Source organism: Bufo bufo, chromosome 2 (assembly GCF_905171765.1).
Source record: "Bufo bufo chromosome 2, aBufBuf1.1, whole genome shotgun sequence".
Taxonomy (NCBI): Eukaryota; Metazoa; Chordata; class Amphibia; order Anura; family Bufonidae; genus Bufo; species Bufo bufo.
Genome location: NC_053390.1, coordinates 50,189,774 through 50,202,058, shown reverse-complemented (window position 1 = coordinate 50,202,058; position 12,285 = coordinate 50,189,774). Strand labels below are relative to the sequence as shown.

The window sequence follows — 12,285 nt, the reverse complement described above, 5'->3', positions numbered from 1 at the left end:
ATCTTAGTGGAAGCAGATCATGGGAATGATGACGGCAGCAGCAGCAGGAGAGTAGTGTGCTGATCTTGGCAGAGGCAGTGACCTGGCCACTTGTGGTGATGGTTTAGATGGCAGAGCGGTTTGTTGCTATATGAATGGGAATATAACACTTTGAACACAAGCAGATCATGGGAATGATGAAAGCCGCTGGAGAGTAGTATGCTGATGTTGGTGGAGGCAGTGACCTGACGGTCCTGAGCAGTCGTAAAGATGGTAAATAAGAATGGGAATGTTGTACCTTCAGTTCTAGCAATGTGAATGATGACAGCAGCAGGAAAATAGTGTGGAGGCAGCAATCTGACTACTCAGAATGATAGTTATGTAACTGGTAGTGTTGCATTGTGAATGGGAATACAACACAAGAATACAAGCATATCATGAGAATGACAGCAGCAGAAGAGTAGTGTGCTGATCTTGTTGGAGGCAGTGACCAAATCACTCCTCGTAATGGTAAATGAGGACAGGGTTGTAATTTAACTGTGACATTGTCATACTATGAATGGGAATATTACACCTTGTATGAAAGCAGGAGTGGAGTACACTGATGATGGTAGAGACCACCACCCGTCCACACCTTTTAGTTATGAAACAAGGCTGTAGTGTGTGACTGAGACTATGTCATAAAGTGAATGGGAATATAACACAATAAATTCAAGCAGATTATGGGAGTTGTGAAAGCAGGAGAGGAGTGTGCTGATCTTTATGGGAGGCAGTGACCTGTCCACTCATCATTTGAGGTGATACAATATGGCTTTGGATACAACACTGTAACTCCAAGCAGACCTTTGAAACAGTAGGAACCGCAGGAGGAGAGTGTTGTCACTTTGTGGGTGACAGTGATCATTAAAGTGATAGGAGGATAATTGTGGGGCGGAATATGTTTGCCTCTCTTTTTTATAGGTTTATTTTAGTGCGGTGAATTACTGATTTGCGTTCTAACCAAGCTGCCTATGAATGCATCTTCCAGCCTCGGACGCCAGGACCCTGCTCATGCACTAATGTCACAGTAGGGGGTGCTGTCCATTCCTTTCTTGTTAGAGTAGGCTTACCCAATTTACTGTGAAATTTTCCAAACTGTATGATCAACATATTCTTGGTGTATCTGGGTATGACCCTTCACACTGCAAGTATGGGGCAGTAATATCCCACTTTTTGTGGTCTGCATTAGTACTTATACCTTGTAGAAGCTTTACATGTCTGCTGCCTATGTTATAGCAAAGTCCATCGATACCTGTGCAGATTTAGAGGGTTTGTGTGTCTTTCTCGAGTAGGTCCTTTCCACAGCCCTCATTGTGTGGTCATCTGTGGATATTGAAGAACAATTACCCCCTTTAGGCTGCTGTGAAATAGTGGGAACAGTTGGCGATGCTTCTGGGGTAGGCTCCTAAACCTGCCTTTGTTTGCAGATGAAGTCGGTCCAGTGTGGAAGCTCCATCATCCGCAGCTTTTACTCTGAAAGCCGACATGGAAGCCAGCTGGTCCAGCTGCAGGAGGGGGTTAATCTCTGGCCACGTAGTACCCCTCCGGAGTGATGGAAATGATTTAGCGAGGAGCCTGTTGCTTTTCAAAATGTAGTTTTTTTTTCTTTGTTTTTTGCCAAACCAGGAATGACAGAAGTCGTCTTGTAGGCAGCAGCACGTGCCAGGGGGTGGTGAAACATGGGATACTGACCTCTACTTCCCAATTTATTATAATGCTGGAGTATTATTCTGAGTATGAGTCTGGCCTCACATATAGGGGTTCACATATTATATTTAATATGGCTGCATCTTGCACTATATATGAGGGCACACAAAGGTAAGGGTATGGTCACTAGTTCTGTATATATAAGGGTATGGTGACTAATACAGTATATATAAGGGTATGGTCACTAGTACGGGATATATAAGGGTATGGTCACTAGTACGGGATATATAAGGGTATGCTCACTAGTACAGTATATATAAGGGTATGCTCACTATTATAGTATATAAATAAGGGTATTGTCACTAGTACAGTATATATAAGGGTATGCTCACCAGTACAGTATATATAAGGGTATGCTCACTAGTATAGTATATATAAGGGTATGCTCACTATTATAGTATATATATAAGGGTATTGTCACTAGTACAGTATATATAAGGGTATGCTCACTAGTACAGTATATATAAGGTTATGCTCACTAGTACAGTATATATATATATATATATAAGGGTATGCTCACTAGTAGAGTATATATAAGGTTATGCTCACTATTGTAGTATATATAAGGTTATGCTCACTATTATAGTGTATATATAAGGGTATGCTCACTAGTACAGTATATATGTGTATGCTCACTAGTACAGTATATATATATATATATATATATGGGTATGCTCACTAGTACAGTATATATAAGGGTATGCTCACTAGTACAGTATATATAAGGGTATGCTCACTAGTACAGTATATATATAAGGGTATGCTCACTAGTACAGTATATATATAAGGGTATGCTCACTAGTACAGTATATATATATATATATATATAAGGGTATGCTCACTAGTACTATATATATATATATATATATATATATAAGGGTATGCTCACTAGTACAGTATATATATATATATATGGGTATGCTCACTAGTACAGTATATATATATATATGGGTATGCTCACTAGTACAGTATATATATAAATATATATATATATATATATAGGTATGCTCACTAGTACAGTATATACAGTACAGACCAAAAGTTTGGACACACCTTCTCATTCAAAGAGTTTTCTTTATTTTCATGACAATGAAAATTGTAGATTCACACTGAAGTCATCAAAACTATGAATTAACACATGTGGAATTATATACATAACAAAAACGTGTGAAACAACTGAAAATATGTCATATTCTAGGTTCTTCAAAGTAGCCACCTTTTGCTTTGATTACTGCTTTGCACACTCTTGGCATTCTCTTGATGAGCTTCAAGAGGTAGTCACCTGAAATGGTTTTCACTTCACAGGTGTGCCCTGTCAGGTTTAATAAGTGGGATTTCTTGCCTTATAAATGGGATTGGGACCATCAGTTGCGTTGAGGAGAAGTCAGGTGGATACACAGCTGATAGTCCTACTGAATAGACTGTTAGAATTTGTATTATGGCAAGAAAAAAGCAGCTAAGTAAAGAAAAACGAGTGGCCATCATTACTTTAAGAAATGAAGGTCAGTCAGTCCAAAAAATTGGGAAAACTTTGAAAGTGTCCCCAAGTGCAGTCACAAAAACCATCAAGTGCTACAAAGAAACTGGCTCACATGCGGACCGCCCCAGGAAAGGAAGACCAAGAGTCACCTCTGCTGCGGAGGATAAGTTCATCCGAGTCACCAGCCTCAGAAATCGCAGGTTAACAGCAGCTCAGATTAGAGACCAGGTCAATGCCACACAGAGTTCTAGCAGCAGACACATCTCTAGAACAACTGTTAAGAGGAGACTGTGTGAATCAGGCCTTCATGGTAGAATATCTGCTAGGAAACCACTGCTAAGGACAGGCAACAAGCAGAAGAGACTTGTTTGGGCTAAAGAACACATGGAATGGACATTAGACCAGTGGAAATCTGTGCTTTGGTCTGATGAGTCCAAATTTGAGATCTTTGGTTCCAACCACCGTGTCTTTGTGCGACGCAGAAAAGGTGAACGGATGGACTCTACATGCCTGGTTCCCACCGTGAAGCATGGAGGAGGAGATGTGATGGTGTGGGGGTGCTTTGCTGGTGACACTGTTGGGGATTTATTCAAAATTGAAGGCATACTGAACCAGCATGGCTACCACAGCATCTTGCAGCGGCATGCTATTCCATCCGGTTTGCATTTAGTTGGACCATCATTTATTTTTCAACAGGACAATGACCCCAAACACACCTCCAGTCTGTGTAAGGGCTATTTGACCATGAAGGAGAGTGATAGGGGGCTGCACCAGATGACCTGGCCTCCACAGTCACCGGACCTGAACCCAATCGAGATGGTTTGGGGTGAGCTGGACCGCAGAGTGAAGGCAAAAGGGCCAACAAATGCTAAGCATTTCTGGGAACTCCTTCAAGACTGTTGGAAGACCATTTCAGGGGACTACCTCTTGAAGCTCATCAAGAGAATGCCAAGAGTGTGCAAAGCAGTACTCAAAGCAAAAGGTGGCTACTTTGAAGAACCTAGAATATTACATATTTCCAGTTGTTTCACACTTTTTTGTTATGTATATAATTCCACATGTGTTAATTCATAGTTTTGATGCCTTCAATGTGAATCTACAATTTTCATAGTCATGAAAATAAAGAAAACTCTTTGAGAAGGTGAGTCCAAACTTTTGGTCTGTACTGTGTGTGTGTGTGTGTGTGTGTGTGTGTATATATATATATATATATATATAAGGGTATGCTCACTAGTACAGTGTTTATATATATATATATATATATATATATGGGTATGCTCACTAGTACAGTATATATATATAAGGGTATGCTCACTAGTACAGTATATATATATATATATATATATATATATATATATATGGGTATGCTCACTAGTACAGTATATATATAAGGGTATGCTCACTAGTGCAGTTTTCTGGCATAGATCCACACCAGCCAGTTCGGATGGACTGCCGGATGCTGCTCTTCACAAATCAAGCATAGCATCTGGCAGCTCGCCAGGTTATCACAGCCAGGCATACGCCGCCAGGCTATGATAAATCTGCCCCAATGCCAGTGGATTTACATATCAGTAACGTTTCTGCGAACGCTCGTTCCCGACAATCTGTACGTCTAAATGTGCTCCGATCACCCCACGAACGAGCAAAGCGCTCATATATCGGGTGATCCTGTAGTTCTTGCAGGTGCATAAATTAGGGTTTATGGGCAGCAGATTGTGCGATCTAAACAGCAAGATTCTTTTGCTGGTCATAGTAAGTTTTCTATTTCACCCTAGTGCTGGATTCGCAGCCACACTGCTCAGTACTGCTGTATAATGTCCTCCATCCTGCTACTACATCTGAGGGTGTGCTACAGAGAGATAAAGGAGCAGGATCTCCTCTTTTCTGTGTGCTGTGTATGGGAGACACCATAGCAGCTACAGTAGAAGATGATCTGTTGTTGAAATCAAGTTTTTATGCTAAACATATATTTTTTTTTAGAACTTTTGGTGATTTTTTTTTTTTTTTCTTTGTTCCTATCCTGATTTGTGCGGTTTTCTCACTGGCTACGAAGTCTCATTACATGTCAAAACTTACTGTTTAGATATTCACCTAACAGCAGTTATATGGCCCATAGGTACAATAGACTGGAGGGGACTTCATTGACTTCTGTGCTTGTGCAGACATCACTGTACAGTGAGGGGGAGTGTATGTATCTATGTGTGTATATGTATATATATATATATATATATATATATATATATATATATATATATATACACTGCTCAAAAAAATAAAGGGAACACTTAAACAACACAATGTAACTCCAAGTCAATCACACTTCTGTGAAATCAAACTGTCCACTTAGGAAGCAACACTGAGTGACAATCAATTTCACATGCTGTTGTGCAAATGGGATAGACAACAGGTGGAAATTATAGGCAATTAGCAAGACACCCCCAATAAAGGAGTGGTTCTGCAGGTGGTGATCACAGACCACTTCTCAGTTCCTATGCTTCCTGGCTGATGTTTTGGTCACTTTTGAATGCTGGCGGTGCTTTCACTCTAGTGGTAGCATGAGACAGAGTCTACAACCCACACAAGTGGCTCTGGTAGTGCAGCTTATCCAGGATGGCACATCAATGCGAGCTGTGGCAAGAAGGTTTGCTGTGTCTGTCAGTGTAGTGTCCAGAGCATGGAGGCGCTACCAGGAGACAGGCCAGTACATCAGGAAACGTGGAGGAGGCCGTAGGAGGGCAACAACCCAGCAGCAGGACCGCTACCTCCGCCTTTGTGCAAGGATGAACAGGAGGAGCACTGCCAGAGCCCTGCAAAATGACCTCCAGCAGGCCACAAATGTGCATGTGTCTGCTCAAACGGTCATAAACAGACTCCATGAGGGTGATATGAGGGCCCGACGTCCACAGGTGGGGGTTGTGCTTACAGCCCAACACCGTGCAGGACGTTTGGCATTTGCCAGAGAACACGAAGATTGGCAAATTCGCCACTGGCGCCCTGTGCTCTTCACAGATAAAAGCAGGTTCACACTGAGCACATGTGACAGAGTCTGGAGACGCCGTGGAGAACGTTCTGCTGCCTGCAACATCCTCCAGCATGACCGGTTTGGCATTGGGTCAGTAATGGTGTGGGGTGGCATTTCTTTGGAGGGCCGCACAGCCCTCCATGTGCACGCCAGAGGTAGCCTGACTGCCATTAGGTACCGAGATGAGATCCTCAGACCCCTTGTGAGACCATATGCTGGTGCGGTTGGCCCTGGGTTCCTCCTAATGCAAGACAATGCTAGACCTCATGTGGCTGGAGTGTGTCAGCAGTTCCTGCAAGACGAAGGCATTGATGCTATGGACTGGCCCGCCCGTTCCCCAGACCTGAATCCAATTGAGCACATCTGGGACATCATGTCTCGCTCTATCCACCAACGTCACGTTGCACCACAGACTGTCCAGGAGTTGGCAGATGCTTTAGTCCAGGTCTGGGAGGAGATCCCTCAGGAGACCGTCTGCCACCTCATCAGGAGCAGGCACAGGCGTTGTAGGGAGGTCATACAGGCACGTGGAGGCCACAAACACTACTGAGCCTCATTTTGACTTGTTTTAAGGAAATTACATCAAAGTTGGATCAGCCTGTAGTGTGTTTTTCCACTTTAATTTTGAGTGTGACTCCAAATCCAGACCTCCATGGGTTGAAAAATTTGATTTCCATTTTTTATTTTTGTGTGATTTTGTTGTCAGCACATTCAACTATGTAAAGAACAAAGTATTTCAGAAGAATATTTAATTAATTCAGATCTAGGATGTGTTATTTTTGTGTTCCCTTTTTTTTTTGAGCAGTGTGTATATATAGATTTCCTGTCATTGTAATCCTGCCTGTGATTATAATAAGATGACTGCTGAGAAAGGATTTGTACAGAACAGAAAGTCTCAACATATTAGTTTTAGTAAACAATGGTAAAATTGCTGAATTTTAGATACTTTTTCTTGCAACTGTATATTTGAAAAAAAAAATATGTGAACCCTTTGGAATGATATGGATTTCTGCACAAATTGGTCATAAAATGTGATCTGATCTTCATCTAAGTCGCAACAATAGACAATCACAGTCTGCTTAAACTAATAACACACAAATAATTAAATGTTATCATGTTTTTATTGAACACACCATGTAAACATTCACAGTGCAGGTGGAAAAAGTATGTGAACCCTTGGATTTAATAACTGGTTTAACCTCCTTTGGCAGCAATAACTTCAATCAAACGTTTCCTGTAGTTTCAGATCAGACATGCACAACGGTCAGGAGTAATTCTTGACCATTCCTCTTTACAGAACTGTTTCAGTTCAGCAATATTCTTGGAATGTCTGGTGTGAATCGCTTTCTTGAGGTCATGCCACAGGATCTCAATCGGGTTGAGGTCAGGACTCTGACTGGGCCACTCCAGAAGGCGTATTTTCTTCTGTTTAAGCCATTCTGTTGTTGATTTTCTTCTATGCTTTGGGTCGTTGTCCTGTTGCAAAACCCATCTTCTGTTAAGCTTCAGCCGGTGGACAGATGGCCTTAAGTTCTCCTGCAAAATGTCTTGATTAACTTGGGAATTCATTTTTCCTTCGATGATAGCAATCCGTCCTGGCCCTGACGCAGCAAAGCAGCCCCAAACCATGATGCCCCCACCACCATACTTCATAGTTGGGATGAGGTTTTGATGTTGGTGTGCTGTGCCTCTTTTTCTCCACACATAGTGTTGTGTGTTTCTTCCAAACAACTCCACTTTGGTTTCATCTGTCCACAGAATATTTTGCCAGTACTGCTGTGGAACATCCAGGTGCTCTTGTGGAAACTGTAAACGTGCAGCAATGTTTTTATTGGACAGCAATGGCTTCCTCTGTGGTATCCTCCCATGAAATCCATTCTTGTTTAGTGTTTTACGTATCGTAGATTCGCTAACAGGGATGTTGGCATATGCCAGAGACTTTTGTAAGTCTTTAGCTGACACTCTAGGATTCTTCTTCACCTCATTGAGCAGTCTGCGCTGTGCTCTTGCAGTCATCTTTACAGGACGGCCACTCCTAGGGAGAGTAGCAGCAGAGCTGAACTTTCTCCATTTATAGACAATTTGTCTTACCGTGGACTGATGAACAGCAAGGCTTTTGGAGATACTTTTATAACCTATTCCAGCTTTATGCAAGTCAACAATTCTTAATCGTAGGTCTTCTGAAAGCTCTTTTGTGCGAGGCATCATTCACATCAGGCAATGCTTCTTGTGAAAAGCAAACCCAGAACTGGTGTGTGTTTTTTATAGGGCAGGGCAGCTGTAACCAACACCTCCAATCTCATCTCATGATTGGATTCCAGTTGGCTGACACTTCACTCCAATTAGCTCTTGGAGATGTCATTAGTCTAGGGGTTCACATACTTTTTCCACCTGCACTGTGAATGTTTACATGGCGTGTTCAATAAAAACATGGTAACATTTAATTCTTTGTGTGTTATTAGTTTAAGCAGACTGTGATTGTCTATTGTTGTGACTTAGATGAAGATCAGATCACATTTTATGACTAATTTGTGCAGAAATCCATATCATTCCAAAGGGTTCACATACTTTTTCTTGCAACTGTAGATAGTGACATAAATATAAATAAAAACATTCTAAGGAAAATATTTTTAATCTAAAAAGACGATTTAAACAGTTTTCTGATAGGACAGAAGCCATAACGGTAGTGTGAACAGAGCCTAAGATGATAACCAGATACTGCATTTGGTTTACATTACAGGAAGACACTTATTTAAAAAAGTAGAGTAGGGGAGTCTGGCACAGAAAGTGTCATTGTTGAGCTGCAGTGTCAGATATTGGGGTTTGGAGCATTGTATGTGAAGAGCCCTTTGCTGTGTTGGTTGTAATTTGGGATGTATGGGTATTAAATAGAAGTGAAGTACAGATAAAGATTTGGAAGTTGTGTTGAAGTCGAATGTGGCCAACACTGGGTTCCATTGATTCAAAGGATCGCTGGGGTCCCAGGGGTCGGAGCTCCCACCGATCATAAAGTGGTGGCATATCCTAGCAATATGTCATCACATAAGATGGGAACAGCCTAAGGGTCATAATATCATGGTTACTGAAACTGTGGAAGAATCTCACTGCTCCCCTATGGGGAAAATTCCATCATGGTGGGAATCTTTTCTAGAGGCACAAGCCTCCCCTGACTTTGACGCTGTGTGGTGGTGACATGTAACCTCCCTTCCGCCTCTCAGTGCCGACGTATTGACCTCATAGTGAAGCAGGTGAAGCCGCCCAGACATCATTTATTCATCCCTTCTAAATTCATAGCAACATATCGCTGTATCTCTCACTAGACAGTGGGAGAAGGAAATTAAGGAAACCATCACATACTGTCACGGCCTATGGTGTGCTCTGTGACACTGTTGCTACACTTGCAGTTGCCCGCGGCAACGTGTTGCTGTGTGTGCATGCGGTGGCAGTGTCTTGGCCTTCTGGGTGATTGCTGTGACATGGTTGCCACGCATGTTGTTGCCTGCGGCAACGTGTAGCTTTCCATGCTTGTGTGTGCACTTCCCCTTTAAGTGGCTTCCTCCCCTTGTCTGGTGTTGGAAGGGTTAACTCCCTTCCTAGTGTTTTATCACTGGGTTTATGTGTGTGTGGGTGCGGCTGCTTGGGCTATTCAGCCTCTGCTGGATGCCTGAAGCTGGGGGTATGCTGGAGCTATCCTCCTGGTCTTCATATGCCATCTGTCCAGTGAGGGCCATCCTTGTGGTCATAGAAGTTGTTTTTATGGTGTCTTATGTTTATTGCAGCTATGGCTGTCCTGGGTTCCTGTGTGGTTTGTGGTGTGTGCTGTGTCCTTAATGTTGGTGTGGACACCAGCACTTGTGCACGGGTTCCAGTCAGTGTGTCTGTGGCAGGTAGGTATGTTACTGGTCTCACTTACCTGCCATCTCTATAGCTGTATGTGTTCCCCTCTCCTTGCAGCCTGGCCTCAGATAGAGACTCCTGTTCCTCCATTACTGGGATGAACTGGTCGTCTCTCCCCTGTTCCTAAGTGAGGGATTACCAGGGTGACTTATGTCTAGGAATCCTGAGTATGAGTCGTCCTACCATCGGGGTCCGCTCATACGGTGAGGAGTCAGGGAGAGGATGTTGTAGGAGGTGACCTGCTCCCATATTACTCCTTTTGGCCAGGCTGATCCCCTTTACCCTTTGACACCGCACGGCGGGGGGTTTCCCCCACTCCCCGCCGTGACACATACCTTACCTATGTATTAGTGGATTAGCTGGGGCTGTGTGTGAGGGACAAGGGAGGAAGTGTTTAGCAAGCTGACTGCACTCCTTGGAAATGCAGGTGCTTGATCAACACATGGGGGAGCTCCTGCCTGCCCGCAGAAAGTGAGTAAGGGTGAAAATTTCACTGGATAGCTGCATTTTTGCATTTATTAAGGTCAAAATAATAGTGTGCATTGCTGCAGATAATTTTTTTAATTAGTAGGATAATTCCTTTAAAGCGCATCTGTCAGAAGATTTGTACCTATGAAGGTGTATGACCTGTTGCATGTGCGCTTGGCAGCTGAAGGCATCTGTGTTGGTCCCATGTTCATATGTGCCCGCATTGCTGAGAAAAAGAATGTTTTAACATATGTAAATATGTCTCTAGGAGCAACGTGGGCGTTACCATTACACCTTAAGGCTCTGCTCTCTCTGCAACTGCCGCGCCCTTTTCTCTGTGATTTACAGGGACAAACAGTGAAAACGTCATTACACCTGGCTCTGTCAATCAAAGTGCAGAGGGCGTGGCAGTTGCAGAGAGAGCAGAGTCTCTAGGTGTAATGGCAACGCCCCCGTTGCTCCTAGAGTCTCATTTGCATATATCAAAACATAATTTTTCTCAGCAATGCGGGCACATATGAACATGGGACCAACACAGATGTCGTCAGCTGCCAAGCGCAAATATAACAGGTCAGCCAGTGTCATAGGTACAAAACTGCTGACAGATGCTGATCTTCAGCCCCTCTGTACACCCCACCTATCAGCCGACAAATGAGAAAACACGTCTTTTTCAGGTGAGCAGATCTTTTATGCAACCACAAAAATCCTCATCTTGTCAGCACACCCCTGTGTAAAGAGGAGATGTGCTCCCAACAATGTGCAAACTGTATGGAGCTAAACGATCGTAATAACGATCATTCGTCCCCAATTCATTTTGCATCACCTGTGTGAAAGGCCCTTGAGCGCCGATCGACTTGTTTAATCATCGATTGACTCTCGACTCATTTAAAAGGGCCCATACCTATTATAAAATCTGCAACTTTTGGCAAAATCGTTGCAGGGAAGCGGAGAAGACAGGAAGTGTTTTTCATTAATCGCATCCATCTGCTAGCTAAAAAACTTGCATTGCGGCAGCGCGGGGGTCTTTGTGCTGCGTATTCAGCGCTGCGAGCGTATGATTTGTTATCAAGAGTCCTTTATAACTTTGGACGCGTTCACATAGTGTTTTCAATCTTCACGCTTAATTATTCGATTTAGTGTTTGGTGCAGGAACACCCGGACGCGTAATCGCTCCTCTTTGTCGGGAGTCCATTATATTGGAACTGTTTGAGTGATCCCATTGACCTTGGGCTGACGTTATAAGCTGTGTCTAATCTTTTCACTCTATATATTTCTAATGCAGACTTTTTTTTTTTTGTTCTTTCCTCCCTTCCTTTCTGCCTGATCCCTGTTTAGCATCACAATCTCGCTACCCCTGAGCCCGGGAGCTGACTCCGCCCGCTCGGCACGACACGCTCTGTCGCTCATTGCCACGGCCAGACCACCCGCCTTCATAACAACGATTGCTAAGGAGGTAAAAATCTCTCCCCATCTTCTCCTTTCTGCATGGTTAAATCCGCCTCTCATTCACTACTGGTAAAGCCTGTGTGGAGCATAATAGCCCCCCACGTGGGGCACCAAAAGGTCTAAGGGTTTTTTGTGCTAAATGCTTCATTTTTTTAAAATAAACTTTAGTCCTCCTAAGTTGCCTTGAATTATATTCATCTATTTCTGTATCTGATTCTGGGAAAGCTGGGTGACAGCAGAGATTGTG

General features: G+C 43.1%; 1 protein-coding gene across 2 annotated transcripts in view; it reads left to right on the top strand.

Annotated features, from left to right (window-relative positions):
* WDR7 (WD repeat domain 7) overlaps positions 1 to 12,285 on the top strand; it is a 363,534-nt gene that overhangs the window by 265,995 nt on the left and 85,254 nt on the right. For both annotated transcript variants that reach the window (XM_040421053.1, XM_040421054.1), the window contains one exon: positions 11,928 to 12,045. In XM_040421053.1, coding sequence (XP_040276987.1) covers positions 11,928 to 12,045 — 118 coding nt within the window. The remainder of the gene's footprint in view (positions 1 to 11,927; positions 12,046 to 12,285) is intronic.